Source organism: Anabrus simplex, chromosome 5 (assembly GCF_040414725.1).
Source record: "Anabrus simplex isolate iqAnaSimp1 chromosome 5, ASM4041472v1, whole genome shotgun sequence".
NCBI lineage: Eukaryota > Metazoa > Arthropoda > Insecta > Orthoptera > Tettigoniidae > Anabrus > Anabrus simplex.
The window spans coordinates 417,183,040-417,205,847 of record NC_090269.1 but is presented as its reverse complement, the minus strand read 5'-3'; the positions used below and the strand labels follow the sequence as shown (position 1 = coordinate 417,205,847).

The 22,808-nt window shown below is 44.8% G+C and overlaps 1 protein-coding gene across 4 annotated transcripts in view; it reads left to right on the top strand.

The window, feature by feature from the left end:
* Nucleotides 1-22,808, top strand: part of LOC136874184 (homeobox protein TGIF2) — a 583,995-nt gene that overhangs the window by 510,070 nt on the left and 51,117 nt on the right. The window contains exon 1 of one of the 4 annotated variants that reach the window (XM_067147777.2): nucleotides 14,989-15,262. The exons of 1 other annotated variant lie outside the window; for it this stretch is intronic. In XM_067147777.2, the coding sequence (XP_067003878.1) occupies nucleotides 15,169-15,262 (94 nt within the window). In that variant the 5' untranslated portion in view covers nucleotides 14,989-15,168. Of the gene's footprint in view, nucleotides 1-14,988; nucleotides 15,263-17,954; nucleotides 18,072-22,808 lie in introns of those variants that run through there. 2 more of the 4 variants (XM_067147780.2, XM_067147778.2) reach the window with 2 other exon arrangements.

The window sequence follows — 22,808 nt, the reverse complement described above, 5'->3', positions numbered from 1 at the left end:
TTATTCAGCCCAACACTAATTAAAGAGTTGTGTATCGCAATAAGCAGCAAAAATAGGTACAATCCCAATGATCATGGCCGTTTCGTTGTTATCGTCGAAAGTGTAAACAAAGACGTGGGTAGTGTCCATCCAACGGCGCTTGGAAGGCTTTTATTTAACGAGCAGGTCGTGTGCCGTCAAACATCCTGGACATAAAACCCATAGGGCGAAACAGACTTCGAGTGGAAACTAGTTCAGGTGCAGTGGCGAATGAACTAGTAGAAGCATAATTTTTTCGTACACATAATCTAGAAGTTTACATTCCGTCTAGTGTTATTCAAAGACAACATTTAAAGGAAAAATGTTGACCCCTCACTTAGTGACGCTGAAATATTACGGGAGATACAAACCTCGTTACCAGTTGTTCGTGTAAAGTGCTTCACTAAGATTATTCGCGGGGAGAGAAGGCCTATCCCAGTTTGTCAGTTAAATTTTCGTGCACAACTGCCAGCATATATCCACTTAATCGGAACTAGATGCCCAGTGCATCCATTTATGATGTCTGTGCGATTATGTGAATGATGCTTGAGATTCAATCATTCTAGCCTGCAATGCCGATGTGCCCAACGTTGTAGCCGTTGCTCAGGGCCTCATGATATTAATCAGTGTTCAGATTTCATTACTCCCTGTTGTGTTCACTGCAAAGGAGCTCATCTCTCCACTGATAAAAGCTGCCCAGAATATAAAAAGTGGATTTCTGTTCGGGAACTTACGGCATTTAACATCTCGCAAGTGGCTGCGCTTGATATTAACAACAGGCCGTACGCGGACTCAGCGTCACGCCCACTAGTTAAATATTCAAAGTCAGGTGGAATTTCCCCCGCTACCTAATATTTCTGTAACCTCTTACATGTCAACATTAAAAGACTTTCCAAGACAACATGAAGGAAGATGCACCATGGAATATAACACAACGGAACCCCCATTCAACATTTAACCAACAACTCAACCATCCATTCGCTTCTCAGCGTACAGTGTCAGTTCCTGTAAACTCCTCAAGACGTCCGTTACAACCCTTTAAACCCAATTTCCCCTCCAACTTCTCAACTGGCCTATATTTCTCCACATTTACCTGTTACTCCGATTACTTACAATTCACACACCCCCAACCCCATCGGATAACATAAAATCCTGCTAAAAACAACGATCAACTTATCGAGCAAATATTCAATATTATTATGCTCATAGTAGGTCATCCTCAATCTTCAGCGTCCAGCAACATGATTACCAATATTTTCGCCACTGAAAATGGCCTTTAAAATCTTACAGTGGAACGGCCAGTAGGTGACCTCGAACTGAGGTGTTCTACAGCGTGAGATTCAAAGCCGAAATGCACATATATATATAACAGCGCCATCTAGAACGTGGCTCCTTACTTTACTGATCCAACAATCTTCGTTTCAACCATCTGACTCTCTACAACCCATGGCGATGAAGAATATGCTGCGACAGATTTTCCAATCTCATAATGGCATTTAAAATTCTTCAATGGAATGCACGATCGGCTATTTCAAACAAAGAGAGTCTACATAATGCACTTCACAATATAAAGCCTCACGTTGTTGTCCTGTCAGAAACATGGTTCAAGCCTCAAAGATATATAGATTTTCGTAACTCTACCACTATAAGGGAAGACCGTGATGATGGATATGGCGGTGTAGCTATTCTGGTACACAGGACATTATCTTACAGACAGCTAACTATCCAACGTAGTGCGGCCTCGCCATTTCAACTGATTGCAGCTAGGATCCAACTGCCCTCTAGAATTTTTACGATAGCATCTGGATATTGCCCACCGAGAACGGTAATCACCTTGGATATTTGTCAAGAAATCATGACGCAACTTCCTCCCCCGCAGATGGGAGACTTCAACGCTCATTCCAAGAGATGGGGTTGTCGGACGAGTGATCGCTACTGCAATGATATAGTCAATATGGTCGAACAATATAATTTAGTCATCCTGAATGATCATTCTCCTACATTGGTTCCTTCACCGAATCGGCAGAAATCGGCAGTTGACCTCACTATTACCACCCCCTCTGTATCCTTGTTCAAGGGACAAAAGATCTTTATAGGTCGACGCCCCGAACAAATAGCATTTTTTAAAATCCTTGTCCACCAACTGGTCCGTCCTTACAGATTCTGGGGGTTCCTACAACTTTCCCATTTTGATTACAATAGAGACTTCTCTTCCTCAGCACCAGAAAGTGTCAACAGGAAAATGGAACTGTTCTAAAGCAAATTGGCCAATATTTACAGCCAAAATGGATGAAGAGATATTACGCCTTCCACTGCAAACTTCCAGTGGTGTCAGCTACAATCTCTATATCTCCGCTATGGAGAAAGCTGCCTCCGATTCAGTTCCCCTGAAGAAAGTTGGATCTACACACACGGGAAAACCAGCTGTCTGGTGGACCCCAGATTGCTCTCGAGCTGTTGCAAGACGACGGACAGCACTTCGGCAATATCGGGAACAGCCCACTTTTGAGAGGTACCAGCATTTTCTGAACACAACAGCTCAAGTAAGGAGATTATTGAAAGAAAGGAAAAGACACAGCTGGAAGGAATTTTGTGCATCATTAGGCAGGAATGTCAACATCTCTGACGTCTAGAACAAAATCAAAGCCTTCCGCCACAACGATCATAGTCCACGAGCTCATACGATCTCACCAGCCTGTATAGAGAGATTCTTTGACAAAATAGCTCCACCGTTTGTTGATACTCAACCACTTCAGTTCAACACGAACCAAAGCACTCATTTCTTATGCATTCCCTTCACATTGGCTGAGATGAAAAATGCAATAAAACAATCTCCAAGTACTGCACCAGGTTTTGATAACATTTGTTACCCGATGCTGGCCCATTTATCAATCCATGCTCTACAATGGCTGCTTGGGATCACAAACGAAATATGGACTCAGGGATAATTTCCAATATCCTGGCTAACACAGATTGTGTTACCCATCCTCAAATTCGGAAAGGAACCAGAGGATCCGAACGCATACCGCCCTAACGTCTTATCTTCCTATGTACTGAAAACCCTCGAGAGAATTATCAAACTTCGACTCGAATGGTGGTTAGAATTTCATAATCTTTTACCACGAATTCAGAATGGTTTTCGAAAAGGAAGAAATACCAATTATAGTCATGCACTGCTCACTACGGACATATGTAAGTCATTTGCTAAGAACAGATACATGCTTGCCCTTTTTCTGGATATTTCCGCTGCAGACGACACTGTTGATATCTCAAGATTAGTGTCTAAATTGATGGACCTCGGCCTTCCTCATCCGATCATCAAGGGGATTAACAATCTTCTGCACACCAGATGGATATATATGCGTTATCATGACAATCTACTTGGCCCACGGAAATTCTCACAAGGACTGCCTCAAGGTGCTGTGCTTAGTGCCCTGCTCTACACCATTTACACCAGTGATCTAGAGACCATATTAAAATCTTACAATATGCTGACGATGTGTGTGTATATACTAGTGCTAGCTCTCTCCAAACTGTGGAAGCCCAAATGGCTTCAGCTGTATATCAATGATACCATTGGCTCATTGAAAATTATTTATCCCTATCGCCTTCCAAGTCTCAAGTAGTGATATTTACGTGAAAATACCCGAGAGTAACGCCCTTAACCTTGAACTTGGGACCGTATAGCTTTAGAGTCAAACCTCAGGCAAGGTTTTTAGATCTCACATATGACACTTGACTGTCATGTTCTCCACATATATCTGAGCTTACACCAAAACTGGAACGAACTCAGAATATTCTTCGTGCTCTCACCCGAACATGGTGGGGGCTGATCCCTGTGTTCTCCTCCTATATCGCAGTTTGATCCGATCCAAAATGTATTATGGGAGTATGTTTTATCATAACAGAAGCAAAGTCGCTCTGTGCAAGCCTGACAGAATGCAATATAGCTGTGTCAGAACCTGCATTGGAGCAATGGCTTCGACCCCAACAAATGCGTTGTTACTATAGTGCGCCGAACCTCCTCTTGCTGTACGTCGACAGTATTTAGCAGACACATTTGTATTAGACAAGATGTACAACAATGAACCACCAATCTGCAGCAGTCTGGCTGATTTAAAAACAGTTATGAGAGAGCACGGACACCGAAAATGGATGAAAAATATATGCCTTCTGAACAGTCTTCAGTTTCTACGCCCCATACTTCCATCGTCAACCTCCCACAAGTCTTGCCCTGCTTTTGAGATTCCGTACCCCTACTTATTGTGTTCTGTTCCAGTACATCTTCTTACAACAGACTTACTTCCTCTAATCAGAGTTCAGTCTTACTTTATAGAATGATGGCTCAAAAATTCCCTCACCGCCTGCAGTGAGATGCGATTTTTACTCTCCCGCAAATGAAGACTCTCGTTTATTCACTTTACCAAATGACTGGACTATTTTTACAGCAGAAGCTGTCGCTATTTCCGAAGCTCTAGCATACAGTTTAAGAGTTAAACCTTCTGCAGTTCTTATAATTACTGAATCTCTCAGTGTCTTGAAGACTTTACACTCACCTGCTACATACAAACTAACGGTTCATCGAATTCAGATCATTCAGAGAATTCGACACACGTCTCAATATTGCTGTGCACTATCTTTGGATACCTAGCCATAAAGGTATCGAACACAACGAATATGTTGACCGACTCGCTAGAGCAGCAACGCATTTGGGCGAACGACTAGATTCACCAGTGTCTATTCGAGATTATGTGCCACGTATCAAGCAGCGTTCCTGGACGCAAATTGGAGAAGAATGATATATTACAAAAGGGCAACGGGGAAAACAATGCGCTGCAGTCCAACCATACCCTCCTCACTCACCTTGATTCTCCAAATGGAATGCTTGTCGCTGATACATCACTTCTTATTCGCATGATTCAGTCACAGCAGTTTTGCAAATCATCTCTACCGGATAGGAGTCATAAACTCGCCTTACTGTTCCTGTGACCACCAAGCAATCGCTGACCACAACCACATCTTCTTCTCGTGCCATCCTTATAATGCACAGCGGAAAAGTTCATAACTTTACTTTCATTGAACTTCCAACTACCACTCAACATCCAGTGCATTTTATCATCCCAACAACCAGAGATGTATAATGCAATCGCCATATTTTTAAAAAGACACCGATTTGAGATTACAAAGTTCGACGTGGTACGACTTCAGAAAAACTACAGTTGCAGTGTCCCAATTTGTTCTTTTTTTCTCTTTGTATGTGTGTGTGCGCATTCTGTACGGACTCAGAACGCCATCCCAGTATTATATTATGGAAAATTCATATGTATATGTATTCTCAGTGCATATGTAATGTATATGTTTTGTATTCTAATGTATTTCTCCACGAACCTACTACGCTGGTGTAGCAGGGGGAGAGGTGATACTCCCACGTGGCGCGTCCCAGGTGTCGGATAGGGGGGTCCTAACCGGCTTGCCGGTGGACTTGAGGGAAATAAAATACCTCTCGCGGACCAAACACACTACCCCCTGCGGGTGGGGGACGCACATGTAGAATACACCCGCGGTATCCCCTGTCTGTCGTATGAGTCGACTAAAAGGGGCGACCTAGGCGCGGACATGGATTGCGGTTTGGTATAATATGTTGGACGTCCTGTGGATGGGAGAGGTTGAATACATTCACAGGTAATCTCTGCCTGTCGTAGAAGGCGACTTAAAGGGTCATGTGGCCATGGTCCCCTCTTTATTTTTTATTATTTTTCCGAGGGTCAGATGTAGACCATTTCCAAATTTTGATGTGCGTGCTGCCCGAAGATGGACTTCTTACGTGTGCGATTACGCCCAAAAGCCCGCAATGAACCACCCAGGACTCTTGCGGGTGGGAGTTGCATGTACCTTGGCACTAGTATCCGCCTGACAACACAGGTCCCCGCACAGCCGAATGCCAGTAGGACATATTATTATTAATTATTTTTTTAATTTTTTCTCTATATTTAGTGCTCTGTACACGCTATGGGGTACATGCTATTGCGGGTGACTGGAGGAAGGGAGTCCTAGTGTTCATTGCCTCAGCCATCCCGTATTAGGCATCGTCTAACATCGGACCCCGGGCAGTACCTGCTATGACCAGGTGGGTATTGCCTTGGCTGCTTGGTTCGGCTACAGAGACCCCTGATCGGAGTGGGTGGCATTCGGGGAGGAAGTTTTTGGGCATGGCTTCCAAACGAAGTCGGCTCTCTCAAGGTGGTCCCCCACCTAAGTCTTTTAACTTTTCCTTCCCTGAGAGGTTCAACTCCCTGGGAACATGCGCAGCGTGAAGGAATGGGATCCAGCTTCCCTAGGTTTCTGTTCGCTACCAGAACTGATGAGCATGATTTTAAGCTGGTGAAATCGACCCTTTTTAGTAGACACATCGAAGGCGTCTACGGCGAACTTGAGGACCTCAAGAAAATGCGCAACGGTAGTTTGCTTATGAAGATTCGTACAGCACTGCAAGCTGATCAGTTGCTTAAGTGCGACCACTTTGGCGAAATCCCCGTCAAAGTGGACGAGCATAAGTCCTTGAATCTGGTTCGCGCAGTCATCTTTCACCGCGACCTTATTTTGAACACTGACGACGAGTTGATGGAAGACATGAAGAACCGTGGCGTGACACACGTCCGGCGCATTACGCGCAAGGTCAACGGTGAAGACGTTGCCACTGGTGCCTTCATTGTCTCTTTCAAGTTGTCAGTGTTACCAGAGAAAGTCAAGGTAACAACTTATCGTTGCGATGTGAGGCCGTACATCCCGCCTCCTATGCGATGCTATCAATGCCAGCGATTCGGACATATGGTATCTCACTGTTCGAATCCGTCTGTATGTGGTACATATGGACGAATAGCTCACGGCGCGGAGGAGTGCACAACTCCGTACAAGTGCACTAACTGCTCCGGTTTTCATTCTCCTCGGGATCGGAACTGTCCGACATACCTGAGTGAGAAGAAAATCCAGGAGATCAAGACCCTGGATGGTGTTTCCTACCAGGAAGTGCGCCGTAAATTTAATTCCACGAATACACCTGCCCGTACACTCGCCTATAGCATGATAGCTCAGAGTCTTCCAGGTTCGTCATTTACAACATCGTCACCTGTCCAGACCGTTGGGCCCAAGGCGACTGTTACTGCTCCAGCAACGTCGCAAAGAGTCAAACTCGAAGGGGGGGACCACCCCACCTTCGACCAACCAGAAGTCTTTGCCGGCTGGCAATTCCCAGCCGGCACAGCAAGAGGGGAAGGCTGTCTCCCCTCCTTAATTGGTCGGCGAAAGCCGTGCCCCAGCCGGCGGAGGCGGCATCGTCGACCAGGGCTGGGAGACCATCTGCCCGCCCGTCTAAACTCGAAAAGAAGAAGGATGCGAAGTAGGGCGCCCTTGCTAAGCGCTCTCGCACTTCCCCTGCGAAGGAGATGTCATGCCCGCCATCTGGGGGGTATGAGTCTGCGCCAGGAGGTACTCTTGCCCCCAAACCTGCGCGCTCTCCTCGTAGGGGACCTACTCACCCCCGAAAAGCGTCGAAGTTCTGGGCGGCATCCCCGCCGTCTGTTGATGACGGGATGGATGTCGCGCTGTCCTCTACATCTACGGATGTAGATGTTGATAGTGTTTAGGCTTGCGAGCATTTTGTCGCTCAAAACCTAACACTCCTTATATCGTCCACACTATGGCACCGTTACAGTGGAATTGTAACGGTTATGACAGGCATCTTGCTGAGGTACGTCAGCTCATTAGTGAGTACGCAGCGAGTATAGTCTGTATTCAGGAGACCAACTTCAGACCTGGTCATCGTACGGTCTTGGAGAAATTTCAGACTATACTCTACAGAAAGATACTATGCTCACTGGGCGTCCGGTGGCGTTGGCATTTTTGTACGTTATGATACCTACAGCGAAGAGGTTCCATTAAGAACCCCGCTTGAGGCTGTAGCTGTTCGCGTTTCGTTGCCTGTCATAGCAATAGTGTGTAATGCTTATTTTCCACCAGGCCAGCATCTTAACATAACTGATGTCGCTGATGTTATATATCTGCTTCCCCCTCCCTTCCTCTTTTGGGAGATCTTAACGCCCATCACCCCATATGGGGCTCTGAGACGCCTTGCCACCGGGGAAGCGAGCTGGAAACATTAGCAACAGAGCTGGATTTATGTATTTTGAACACAGGGGAACCAACTCACTTTAGTGTACGTTATGACACATATTCTCGCATAGACGTAAGTCTATGCAGCCGAACGTTGGTTCCACTGTTTCGGTGGAATACACACGATAATCTCTGTGACAGTGACCATTTTCCCATCATCCTTACTTTGTTGAAACATAAATCCATCGAGGCTCCCCCTCGATGGATTCTTAAGTATGCTGATTGGCCAAAGTACTCATCACTAGCTGTCTTTAATACGATATCAGGCGGACCGTCGGCGAGGAAATAACTTACGTCACCCAAGTTATTCTTGCTGCTGCTGGGGAGTCCATCCCGTTCTTTTCGGGGACTCCTCGCCGAAAAATCGTTCCTTGGTGGAACGATGAAATAGCAGCAGCCATCAAAGAACGCCGTCGCGCTCATAAACTTTACCGTAGACAGCCTACTGTGGCCAACTTGGTAACATTTAAGAAACTCCGCGCTAAGGCGCGAGTACTTATTCGACAAAGTAAGAAGGCTTCATGGGAGAGATATGTGACGTCTGTCGGATTTCGGGTATTCAAGGATCATCTGCTGTACCGGGAATCTCCATTGCAGGCAGTGTTGCCACTGACCCTCTCGCGATTGCTAACCATCTCGCTAGTCAATTCGCGGATGTCTCTGGCTCCGGGAATTACCATCTTGATTTCCTCCCTCTGAAGCGGGAGGCAGAACGTCATCACCTTAGTTTTGCCACCCAAGCTTCAGAGGACTATAACGTGCCCTTTACGGAGTGGGAACTCCGCAGCGCCTTAGCGCTTTGCAAGGACACGTCTCCTGGACCGGACAACATCCATAACCAGATGTTGAAACACCTCAGTGATGATAGTCTACTATATCTCCTTCGTGTGTTCAACCGAATCTGGATAGAGGGTGATTTTCCGTCTCAGTGGCGAGAGGGCATAATCATTCCTGTCCTCAAGCCTGACAAAGATCCTAAGTATGCAGAAAGTTACAGACCGATTTGTCTTACAAACTTCCTGTGTAAGCTATTTGAGAGGATGGTAAATTGCCGACTCGTGTGGTGTCTGGAGAAACAAGGACTCTTGTCCGAGTACCAATGTTGTTTTTGAGCCGCTCGCTCGACTACTGACCTCTTGGTACGCCTGGAGAGTTCTATCCAGGATGCGTTTCTCCGCAAACAGCACTTGGTAGCTGTTTTCTTTGACTTGGAGAAGGCCTACGACACCACATGGCGACATGGCATCCTTTCAATCCTGCATCAATGGAGATTCCGAGTAACTTGCCGGCATTTATTGCGAATTTTTTTGTCCCTCCGTCTATTCCGTGTCCGAGTAGGGAGGACCTATTCGCAATACCACGTTCAAGAAAATGGAGGCCCACAGGGATCGGTCCTTAGTGTCACTCTGTTCGCGATTGCCATAAACGGTATTGTCGCTGCTGCTGGCCCAGCAGTAATACCGTCCCTATATGTGGACGATTTTGCTCTGCACTATAGCTCCTGCAGTATGGCAGTCGCAGAGCGACAGTTACAGCAAACTATTAGGAGGATGGAGCAGTGGACCTTAGAACATGGCTTTCGGTTTTCTGCCGCAAAGACCTTTGTTGTCCACTTTTGTCGTCAACGTACTCTTCACCCCCCTCCTGAGCTTTATTTGGGCAATGTCGTTCTTCCAGTTGTTGACACTTACCGATTTCTTGGGCTCCTTTTTGACAGTAGATTATCGTGGGAGCCACACGTGCGGCAGTTAAAAGTTCAATGCACTAAGAAGCTTAATATCCTGAAGTTTCTTAGCAGCACTTCTTGCGGGGCTGACCGCACGGTGCTCCTATGATTCTATAGGGCACATATTTTATCTCGACTAGACTACGGCAGTGCAGCATATGGCTCAGCAAGACCAAGCGTTCTTGCGAAGCTAAACATCATCCACCACAGCGGGGTTAGGTTGGCGACGGGAGCTTTTCGTACAAGCCCCATAGGTAGCCTGCTCGCTGAGTCTGGTGTGCCGCCTTTACACCTGAGGCGCCAGCAAAGGCTTCTTTCGTATGCTGCTAATTTGCGACAGATGCCACTTCATCCCAGCTATCCTTGCGTATTCAACAATGGCAACCGTTTTCTGTACGCTGCTTGTCATCGAGCTTCGCGGCCGGTTGGAATACGCTTGGAGAGCAGTTAGAGGTTGTTTAACGTACCTTCGGTTCCTTGCCTCGTCAGGCAAGTGGGCTACCTCCGTGGGTAGTACGGCGACCTGAAATAATCCTGGACCTACACACTGGCCCGAAGGAAAACACGGACCCTTCGACTTATCGGAGGCTCTTCCTGTCAGTTGTTGGCCGCTATCCAGGTTCAGTCGTCGTCTACACGGTTGGTTCAAGGACAGATACGAAGGTGGGCTGTGCGTTCGTTGTTGACAAAGATAGGTTTCTTTTTGCTCTCTCGGAAACCTGTAGTGTGTACACAGCAGAGCTCTATGCTATTTCTGCAGCTCTGCCGTACGCACTGTACAATGAGCGCCGACACTTTCTTGTGTGTACTGACTCCTTGAGTTCGCTTCAGTCTATTGATACCTGTTTCCCTCGGCACCCTCTGGTGCAGCGGATCCAGGACCTGCTGGCCGGGTGTTCGGATGCCGGCACCAGAATCAGAATCACGTTTCTGTGGCTCCCAAGCCACATGGGCATAGAGGGAAACGAGTTAGCAGATCAGGCTGCCAAGGAGGCAGTTACACTGCCCCCGTTGCCTTTCAAGGTTCCAAGCAAGCAAGTGATATTCGCTCTCAGCTGCAACATCTGGTTATGTCCCATTGGGAGATGGAGTGGCAGGCCATTCCACTTTCCAATAAGTTGAGAGCAATAAAAGGAACAACGAAGGTATGGAAGACTTCTCTTCGGGCTTCGCGGAGGTATTATGTCGCCTTCGGATCGGTCATGGTATCGTGACTCACTCGCATCTTTTGAAAGGAGAACCTCCTCCGGTGTGTACCTGCGGTGACCATCTTACCGTGGTACACATCCTTACGGAGTGTACGGACCTGGTCGATCTTGGCCGTAGTCTTAACCTCCCGAGTACCATCTTCCTTATCCTGCGTGATGACGAGCAGTCAGCAGACCTCCGCTTTATGAAGGATAGTGGTCTGTTTTATCGTGTGTAATGTTGTGTTTTGTGCTAGTGTATTTGTGTCAATTGGGCTTTTATCCTATTGGCTTGATTTTAGTTTGTGTTGCGCATTTTAATGTGTTAATTTAACGTCTAACGTAAATTATGTATATACATTTGTACTCCCAGGCAATGCCTTATTCCTTTGTCTCCTATATTTTGTCTTATTTTATTTCAAACTAAGGCATTGCGAATTAGATCCACTGATTGTTTTAATCTCATACGAATTTTTAATCACCTTTTTTAAAGCTCTAGTCAGTGGACATGTTTTAAAATTTTAACCGTCACATATCATGTCGTCCATCTCGTTCCATTAGGGGCCGATGACCTTCGATGTTAGGCCCCTTTAAACAACAAGCATCATCATCATCATTAATGTATTTCTAGCTGGCGGTTTGGTCTGGTACCTAAAGCCAATAAATTTAAAAAAAAAATGTCATCTGAGATCTTTTACATGCCGGAATCATGCGGCATAGAGTTTGGAATTGACTCTTCTCCGCCCTTCCAAAATCTTGACTACTACTACTACTACTACTACTACTACTACTACTACTACTACTACTACTACTACTACGGGTTTTACTACGCTGGCGTAGCAGGAGGAGAGGTGATAATCCCACGTGGCGCGTCCCAGATGGCGGATAGGGGGACCCTAACCGGCTTGCCGGCGGACTTGAGGGAAATAAAATACCTCCCGCGGACCAAACACACTACTCCCTGGTGGGTGGGGGACGCAGAAGGAGAATACACCCACGGTATCCCCTGCCTGTCGTAAGACGCGACTAAAAGGGGCGACCAAGGGATGATTGTATTAGAACCATGAAACTACTTGTGATTAATACCACCACGCGGGAAGCACCATGGGTCCCTTTTACTTGCGCGTAGTACCACTATGTTAGGTACAAAATAGGTTTGTGATTAGTAGCAACAGAGTGCGTTGCCGGCTTTTACAGTACCTGTGATTAGTACCACTTATGGTTCTGGCTTGCTTATGATTAGTACCCACTGTATGAGGAACACCATGGGATAGCGCGAGTCCCTGTGGTTAGTACACGTAGTAATGAATACCATAGGTTTGCGTTGCCTGTAAATGGCGCCGCAATGTGCGAAACACCATAGGTCTGTATTACATGTGCGAATTTCATTACCCGTGAGTAGTACCATCACGCGTGTGGAATACCGCGAGTCTACTCTACTTTTGATTAGTAACGCAACATGACAAATACCATGGTTCTGTAGTACGCGAACCTTTTCTTGATACCAAGTTCCCATTCAGCACTAGGTAGCTCAGGGATTAAGAAAAAGTTCGCGTACTATACTTTCCTAGCGATAAGTATCATTATGAGGGGCCGATGACTTGGATTTTGGACCCCTTTAGACTAAAAGTATCATCGATTCAGTATTGTGCTATGGAAGCACTCCCTTGGTCAGTAATACTATTATTTTACGTCGGTTTCTGTGAATGTGAGGCATTGCGGGTCTGATCCACTGATTTTTAAATTCATATCCATCCATTCATTCTTCGTCCTCACGTTTTGAATTCTGGTCAGTGGAGGATTTTGGACTTTTTATTTGTCATTACATTTCGTCTCATTTCGTACCATTAGGGGCCGATGACCTAGATGTTAGGCCCCTTTAAACAACAAGCATCATCATCATCATCATCATCATCATCATCATCATCACTTCTACGGGTTTGAACCCGGTATCTTGGGACTCGGAGGCCGACACTCTATCATTCATTTATACAGGGAGCTTATACTACGTTAACACTGCTTTGCATAACAGTATGTGCAGTTTCCTGGCAACATCATTTACTCGTATTTATTTTATGCCTTTATCAATGGCGAAGTTAGGGCTCACGGTCGTTTCTTACACTTTTGTATGTATGCAGAGTATTTAACCCAAAGGCTGGTTTGATCCTCAAACAACTCCGCCATCAGCTGCCATTGTTGAGGCATACTACTGAAATGAGAAATGATGTAATTGATTTTCTCACCGAGCCAGGATTTGCTATTATATATCAGTCTGAAATGCATGCACCGACCCTGTGAGCGCCATTTTTAAACCATTCATAACATGGACTGGCTGCATAATGAATGGCATTAGTTACTAGCGTCGCTCATACCTCAGTCACTTTCATATCGTCAAGGCCCAGGAGAGAGACATGTCAAAGAAAGTAACATAGTGTTCGTAAACATTAGGTCACGCCAGCAAAGGCATCTCTCTTTTTCTTAAAGGATCTCGGGCATACATTTTCCTCTGACTTGACAATGAAAATCCTTAGCCTGTTCCAGTCATTCGACCGGGTCAGGAATGGAATGAAGACCCCGTCTAGCGGTGAGGATAGGAACTGTGCCGGTTGCCGAAGGCGATCGCACTCGTCTGGGGCAATGATTACTTACTTAATCTATTTACTCTCCAGGGTTGGTTTTTCCCTCGGACTGAGCGAGGGATCCCACCTCTACCGTCTCAAGGGCAGCGTCCTGGAGCGTGAGATATTGGGTCGGGGGATACAACTGGGGAGAATGACCAATACCTCGTCCAGGCGGCCTCACCTGCTATGCTGAACAGGGGCCTTGTGGGGGATGGGAAAATTGGAAGGGATAGATAAGGAAGAGGGAAGGAAGCGGCCGTGGCCTTAAGTTAGGTACCATCCCAGCATTTGCCTGGAGGAGAAGTGGGAAATCACGAAAAACCACTTCCAGGACGGCTGAGGTGGGAATCGAACCCACCTCTACTCATTTGACCTCCCGAGGCTGAGTAGACCCAGTTCCAGCCCTCGTACCACTTTTCAAATTTCGTGGCAGAGCCGGTAATCGAACCCGGGCCTCCGGGGGTGACAGCTAATCGCACTAACCACTATACCACGGCAGTGATTACTGACAGATGAAATTTAATTGGAGAGTGTCGCTGGAATGAAAGATGACAGGGAAAACAGAAGTACCAGGAGAAAAACCTGTCTCTCCTCTGCTTTGTCCAGCACAAATCTCACATGAAGTGACCGGGATTTGAACTACGGAACCCAGCGGTGAGAGGCCGGCGCGCTCCCACCTGAGACACGGAGGCTCTCTGACTTGCTGCACTTTTATTTTCTCAGCATTGCCCCTTTAATAGACGGCATGATATCAAGTAACATGATAGTTATCCCAGGTCATACTCTAATTTTGTTAAAATTTTAATCCAAATCCACTAAGTTTTTCGTATGTGGTAGGTCCTCAAACATCCAAACACATTTTCACATTTATCTAGGCCTACAAGATGTGCTGATGGAAAATATTTCTCTAAATTGGGATAACAAAGTTGCGTGCATCTCTTTCGTCAACACGTGCCCGGCGCGAGCTTTGAACTCCTTAAGCTCTCGAAACGTCACCAGAGTTATTCTGTAAATATAATTTTCATTTATACTGATTTTGTGTGTAGTTCATAACTCTTCTCTTCGTGTGGGGTGGATTTCTTTTTGGACGTGTTTCGGTAACAATGTATGAAGCAGTGCTTCTCTTGACAGTGGCTGTACTTCGTAATTGGCGATAAACAGGTTGGCGTCCGCTCCTCTTTCCCCCCCCTGTACCCGTAGCTTGGCTGGTTATGCACCGTCGGGGACCCTCTTCCAGGCAGGCAGGCAGGCATGCCCCCCTCCCGGCCTCCCCGTGCAGCCTTGCCTCTCCTCGCCGCCGCTTGCGCGCGCTTTGCGCAGTCAGTGTGACATCGGCAGCACCGCGCGTTATAACAGAATCACGCCGGTAGGAGACAATTCTCTAGGTTAGACAAAAGTTTTGAGTGTTGTGTTCCACGTGTGTGTGCGTGTGGCGTGTCTGTCAAGTATGCTGCCTCCGTCTGGAGCCATGTCAGGAGGCCGCACTCTACACAGAGACCTTCATACGCGTTTGCAGCATAGGCCATCTCTCATAGCTTCAGGTAAACTACACCAAACTACGCAGCTGTTGGTTGAGTGTGCCTGTGAGTTTGTAATCAGGAAACGTGATTGTGTAATTGTGTTATGACCATCTCCAAGTGGAAATCGTTTTTATTGTACCGTATGTGCATTCGTGAGCCCTGATGGTTCTAATACCTTATGTAATTCTTATATTTGTTATCACAGTGTTTTCAGTGATTCTACGGAAGCTTGTTTTGATTCTCCATTTGTAAACCTTCTCCAGTGTTTGACGTGTTCAGAGCTGCTGAAACGAGTTTCTTGTTCTAGATTCTGTGAACGTAAATGTTTGGCGTCATTACCGATATGTTTAAATAACAACTGGTTGATGTGTGTTCAATTCAGTAACATCATCGCCTAGGATGGAATGGATTGTGTCCGAGTTTGGTGGTGCCTGGATTTTGCACGTGGTGCGTCGAGTTACATGAAATCGGAAGTGCTTGGCAACTGACGTATGTGAAAGCTGCGCGCGCATGCTTCTCCATTTATTTACCCGCCACCCATCCCGTCCTGTCATTTGAATAGTGTCAAGTCATGGGTTTTGAGTGATTGTGGGATAAAGTCTCAATCGTGAACCATAATGACGTTTTATATAAATTTAAACACGATGTTGTCTCCTTTTAAAATACAATAAATCGCACAACTGTGCGAAAGATACGAAAATGTAACTGATTATCCTGTACATCTGTTTAAGTTGCCTGCGCACGTTGCAGAATTCAATTCTTTGAAGAACAGATGTTAAGTTTAGAGTGCGTGTAAATTATTTGCCTTGCTCACGTGCCCGTTGTTATATTTTTAGTGGATGAGAATTTTCGTCATTGGTCTGCGATCGAAATGCGTTGAGGGACATTCATTTATTATTGAAAGAGAACAGAGTCGAGATTTTAAACTTAATGTCAGTTCCATAACAAGCAATCACTTTTGAGTGGCGTTGAGTTATGGGTTCATGTATGGAAATTCCGAGAAATGAGTAGAACTACTTAATCAGCAATAAGAAAATTTTCAGTGCAAGACCTTTCGATTTGGCTTACTTGTCTTAGAATTGAATGTACTAACTCTTGAAGAATCGCGATATAGGGTTTCTAGATATTCCTAGGCTAGGTCTTATCCGAAAGATGTTTTTCAAAATTCCTTTTCATTTTTAATTGTATATTTTCTGTTATGAAGTATAAAATCGAAATTTTGACGTAATTTTATAGGCCTCTTGAAATGATGTAACGATCAGAAATATTTGAATCGTTCGAAAACGTGTTTTTATTTATTAATATAACCTAATCTTGTACCATTTTTCTTGCATTGATTATACTAACTTGCTATTACAACGTAATTCCAGCGATATTTGGTAATGGTAGCTTTTTTCTTCAAGGGTAGTGTATTCCTCTTGTCAGATGGACATAAGAATTCTGAATTACAAAGGTTTTTGAGAGAACTTAACTTGGATACCCGGTTCGGATTCCACGTAAAACTGGAGGTCCCAGGGCTATGATCACGATATCGACAGCTTTCTTTACTTTCTTGAACTAATTATAAGTAGCCGTTTTTGTAACTGTTGAAAGGTTTGCTGTATTTGAATTTAATGTATTTAGTATCCCTTACGCGTTTTTGTGCCGGGAAAGAATTATGCAGCATTAGTTAATTATACATCCAGGGAAATTACCATTAAGCGTAATATAATTGCTCATGTAGAGAGAAACACGAAGTATATACTACCCTTAAAGAAAAGTAAAGAGTTCATTTCGTTTTGAATATATCTGCTCTTTCATGTTTCTCGTATTTCGTGTTCCCCGACGTTTGCCGCTCGATACTTTCGTGTAGCTAAAATATAAATACGGATTTCCAGGTACTGGCTTAAAATATTTAAGACAGCTTTCGATTTGGTAATTCATTGCGTGGCTGTAGAGTTTTTAGGCGTCTTTCTGCGTGGTGCCGTTGTCATGTGGCATCGTGCTTACTGCACGCGTCTGTCATGTCGGTCAGATCAGAACACTTGTGCCATTACTCGTGCACATGTGTGGCAGGAGTGTAGCTGATATTGCGAACATTGTGCTACGATTTTCGAGGGACGGTTCGCAAGCTTCAGATCGTTGGCTGCGAAATACTGTATGCAGAATATTCACGAACGCATTTTCTTGTTATACGGCTGATTTCATATAACTTATTTAAAACAGTATGAATATCTCATAGTGCATCGTCATTGGAGCTGTCCTTGGACTAGCGTTTGCTTCGTGAAAAACGCGAGTTTGTTGCCATGGCCCCCTTTGCCATCCTTTAATGAATAATCTCAACGTGCGGCACTATATAGACCATGTCTGTCATTTCAATTTTGCCTTTTAATTGCATGCTAATATCGTAATATGCATTTTGTTTCTTCTTTGGTGTAGATTCTTGGGCCATTATTGAATAGTACGTTTTTCGAATATTCAGATTTGTTACTGACCGGTAATTTGCCCAGTGAGTGGTTACATAGCTGTCAGCTCCGCAGTCGGGAGATAGGTCGTTCGAACCCCACTATCGTCAGCACTGCCTTCCCAGTCCTATCCCGTCGTCGCCATAAAACCTGTCTGTCGATGTGGAGTAAAGCAACTAGTTAGTCACTGACTGTAATTTGTTTTGTTGAGAAACTGCCCGTTAATTACTCGTATTGTGGTATAGGTTATAGGGAGGTGCATGCTTCATGCCAGTTGCATGCCTGCCTCCATGTGGAATGTCCGAGGAAGAAGGTGATCCAGTTTATGTACTGGCCGTCGGGTGATTGCCCTTTGCGGCTGTCTTATGGATGTTGGGTGTGTGCATGTTTGTATCAGTCTCAATTCTTCCCCTCTCCTTACTTTCCTTTCTTTATGTTTCTATTTATTTTTCACCTTTTTTTGTCTGATATTTTGATTTCTTGATGTTGCTAACTTTTTTCAAATTTTCAGTGCCTTTCCATCTGTTAACATGTTGAGAGAAATGGAATTTATTTAGGATAATTTTAGCAGTGTTAATGATCTCATGTAGGTTTTATTAATGTTTCTCTTCATGGGTATTTGGTGACATTGAAGTGCATGCTTTTAAACGTATTAGCGACGACGGCAGCGATTGGCCTTTTCTGCAAGTGTTCTCAGGTGGTTTTTATAATAATGGTGTAGAACGTAATGCAATACCGGTAGCATAAGCCTTTTTCTCTCCAGTTGAATTTCTTTTATAGTAATAAATATTACTGTTGTCGGAAATCTTTTAGAATCTGCATGTTCCCTACACGAGTCATATCAGGGGACGAATGAAACTCCATTTAAACTGATCCGGTTATTCACCTTTAGAGAAGTACACGTTTAGCAAGTGTGTTATCTTTTTTGTTTATCTTTTTTTTTTCTTTTCTATTTCTGTACTTACCAGGCTTAAGACTTACAATGTTTATAGTACTTGAGTACTATTAAGAGGATTTTCATGTTCCTGTATTATTTCACAGTTAAATTTTGTGCCCACAAACAGATTAAGAATGTCAGACTGCTTGGGTGAATGGTCAGCGTTGAGGCCATCGGTTCAGAGGGTCCCGGGTTCGATTCCCGGCCGGGTCGGGAACTTTAATCGCGCCTGATTCATTCTTTTGGCTCGGGGACTGGGTGTTTGTATTTTTCCCAGCACTCTTCATATTCAGTCAACACACCACACTACCAACCACCACAGAAACAGACAATAGTGATGATTACATCCTACCACATAGGGATGGCGTCAGGAAGAGCTCAAGTCGTAAAACGGGGCCAAATTCACAGTTCGTATTCGCGACCCCACAGGTGTGGGAAAAGTGGTAGTAGATGATGCAGATTATGGATATCGTGAACCTCGTCTGTTTACAGAACATTTGAGTGTGTTCAGTTTGTCAGGTCCAATTCACTTTGCAATTGTGCCTGTGACGAATGTTTGGGAGGATTGTTGTTTGTTGGTGTAAAAATGGGAAACCACAGAAAACCATCTTCAGGGCTGCCGACAGTGGGGTTCGAATCCACTATCTCCCGAATGCAAGATCAGAGCTGCGCGCCCTTAACCGCACGGCTAACTCGCCCAGTGACATTTGACATGTCTGTCATATAGTTTATTATTTAACTTGTCTGGTGTACTTTGGAGGTAGCAGGACCCATCATGATTCGTATGGATTTTGGTTAGTATTATAGAAAAAGTCTCCTTAGTTTCTAAAAAGATATGTTTAATAATTTGTTTTTCCATGTGAATTTAACGCTTGCCACTTTTCTTTCTTTCTTTCTTTCTTTATCATATGCCTTTTAGTGCCTGGTGCAGGTCTTTCTATTTGATGCCCATGGGCGTCCTGTGTGTCTGAATGAGAGATGATAATGAGGCAAGGAAAGGGTGAAACCTGGTGTTGACTCATAGTCTAATAACTCTTAAGGGGTCTGCTCAGTGCTTAACGTCGCCATCCGACGGATGAATCACACACGGTATTAGAAGTCTTCTCTCCATATTATACTGGAGAGGGATTTGGAATTGAATCCAAGCTTTTGGCAAGCATCTAGTGATCAGAAATTTTGTACCACCACTTCTCCTACCTCGCCGGCCAACATTCGGATGGTGATTTTTTCTTTTCCACCAACGAAACTCGAACTAAGATAACTCACCCACACTGAGCATCATCGTCATTTCCATGGTGTTGGCTGTGGTGTCCTTGCCTGTTGCGGCTGGTTTACTTCATGGTGGCCATGATCCTGCATGCTTTGGCTGGGATCGAACCGGTGCCACTTCGTGAGAAGCCAGTGACAATGCCACTCGACTATCAGCTTCCTACCCCCTGTGGGTGGGGGCGGTAGAATAACACCCACGGTATCCCCTGCCTGTCGTAAGAGGCAACTAAAGGAGGTCCCAGGGGCTGTCAGCTTAGGAGTGTGGGTTAGCGACCAGGGGGCCCTTAGCTGAGTCCTGACATCACTTCCACTTAAGTGTGCCAGGCTCCGCGTTTTCATCTATCCTATCCCACTTCCCTTGGTCAACTCTTGTTCTTTTCCGACCCCGACGGTATTAGGTTCCCGAAGCCTAGGGAATCTTTCATTTTGACGCCCTTCTTTCTTTGGCCGATGTCTTAATTTTTCGAAGAGTCTGATCCCTTTTTTTTCTCTGTCATTAGTGTTATATGGAGGATGGTTGCCTAGTTGTACTTGTTAAGACAATCACCACCACCACTATCAGCTTCCTCTCACCTTTTCCAAGCCGATTGCCCCTTTCGTAGTCTGTTTCAACAATGACGCAGGTCGTCGGACGTTTTCCAGATACAAGTTTGGATCGCCCACCAGTTGCAGCCTCTTCGGACATATAGTATTCACTGAGAGGCAAGGTCGTGAATCAGCCATCGTGTTCAGATTTTCTTCACGCTTTTCTGAATAAGTTTGGCATAGGGCTTGGCTCTGGTCTCTGTAGTATTGGCGCCACTTCGTTGGGCTGGGCTCACATGACGTGATCGTAAGTTTTCTGTGAAAGAATATCTGCATCATGTATCGGAAAGGCCATGCTAGAATATAGGAAGTACCTTAATTAAGGCCGCTTCCTTCCCACCCCTAGTAGCCCTTTCCTATCCCTTCGTCGCCGTAAGACATATCTGCCAGTTGTAAAATAAATATAAGATGTGTTGTCTTCTTACAGCTACGCCCTAGCTTTTGGGGTAAGTAGAGAAGTTAAAAAGCTTTCAAACCTCCACCCCCTTCTATCTCTCTCGCTGATACACGATGATGACTGTAGCGTCCACATCCACTGACCTAAGCAACAGCTACTGAGTTGCTGGTTATTTAATTCGATTCATTCAAACATGGGCGCTTGTCTTGTATGCTGAAGGTGTTAATGTTCTAATCCCGGAACCACCGACCTTTGTCAGATGTATTGATACGTTCGGAAACCCGTTCCAGGATAAAATTTCAGCAGTCAGACGTTCCTCAGAAGTACTCAATTTCGAGGAATGCTAAAACATAATTATTGTGAGGTTTAATCATGTTTTATACCGAGCGAGTTGGCTGTGCGGTTTGGGTCCGTAGTTGTAACTTGCACTCGGGAGTTAGGAGTTCGAACCCCGATGTTTTTCCGTGGTTTCCCATTTTCGTACCTGGCAAATGCTGGGGTTTTGCCTTAATTGAGGCCACGGTCACTTCCTAAACATAGCCCTTTCCTATCCTATCGTCGCCATAAGACCTGCCTGTGTTGGTGCGACGTAAAACAAACTTTTTTCGTACATAGGGGTTGGGTACGTGACGTAAGCTGTCACAAGTGATGGATTCGAACCTATGGTTTTTCGAAGTTTCCCTTTCACTGCAGGCAAATGGCGCGGGTCATAGTGTACCTCGAGGTTACGATCACTACCTTCTCAATCGTAACTCAGTTTTGTACGGTTGCCGGAAACTTCTGGGTTAATGCGACGATAAACCGTTAGCGGTAGCAAGGAAGGTTTCCTCTTCATTCATGGTCCAGTACCTTGGATAAATGGGCAGTGTCATGGTAGTTCAAGGGGTCGCGGGTTCAATTCCTTACGGGGTCAGATATTTTAACTTTCATTTGTTAATTCCTCTGGCTTGAGTGCTGGGTGTTTTGTCATCTTCAACCTTAGGATTCATCTAGGTAGGGCCCTATCCTCAGACGCCTGCCATAGAGGCTGTGCTGTGTAGTCCAACAAGTTTGAACTATATTCTTGGTAAGCTTCCTAGGATGTAATGGACGTTTCTTGGCTTCAATTCCCTTCGCACTTGTTTGCCTGTCGTGTAACTCGCTAGCCATTGGTTAGGCCAGGAACTGTGGATTTCGTAAGAATCAGCCTTGTGATAAGCCAAGTAGTTGAATAGTAATTCACGAAATTTACAATGTGGGGAAAATAGCTGCGCCCTTCAACGAGTTCACATATCTCCTGGATTTTCTGCGTGGGTATTTCCAGTGAACGGTTTTAAAACGTGCATGGTGTTTGCTTATACGTAATTCCATTTTGCTTATGATGATCCTATGGGTGGAGACGAACATAGACGATAACTGACATGCTGTGGAAAAGAAACTGATTCTTTTGGCTCATAACTCAGTTTTTTTTTTTTTTTTTTTTTTTTTTTTTTTTTTTTTTTTTTTTTTTTTTTTTTGCAGAAATTGTACCTGAATTATATTGATTTACATTTCACTAAAGTTCATTGTAATGGTTTGAACGTTTCTTACGACCAAGCGTGGCTAAAGCTGTTCAAGCAAATGCCTTCTTACTCGTTGATTTTGAGTATCACTACCTTGAGTGGTTTGATTGAATCTCAATGAACTTCTGAATCGCACCTGTTCGTTTTTTACGATATACGCATGTTGGTCTTGACGTATCGTACTGAAGGTGTTAGCGTGCGGTAGTATGTCTAGACACTTGGAAACAGGAACGAGGTCGTGCTAATAACAACTTTTGTCACTAGCTCTTGGCTAAATTTACATTTCTGTTAGCTCATCAATCAGTCGTCAACGTTGCCACGTTCTCGTTCCTTGGCTCTCCTGTGCCATACCTGTATAATCTTCTTTCCTTCATGCTTTCTTTGGAACATCAAT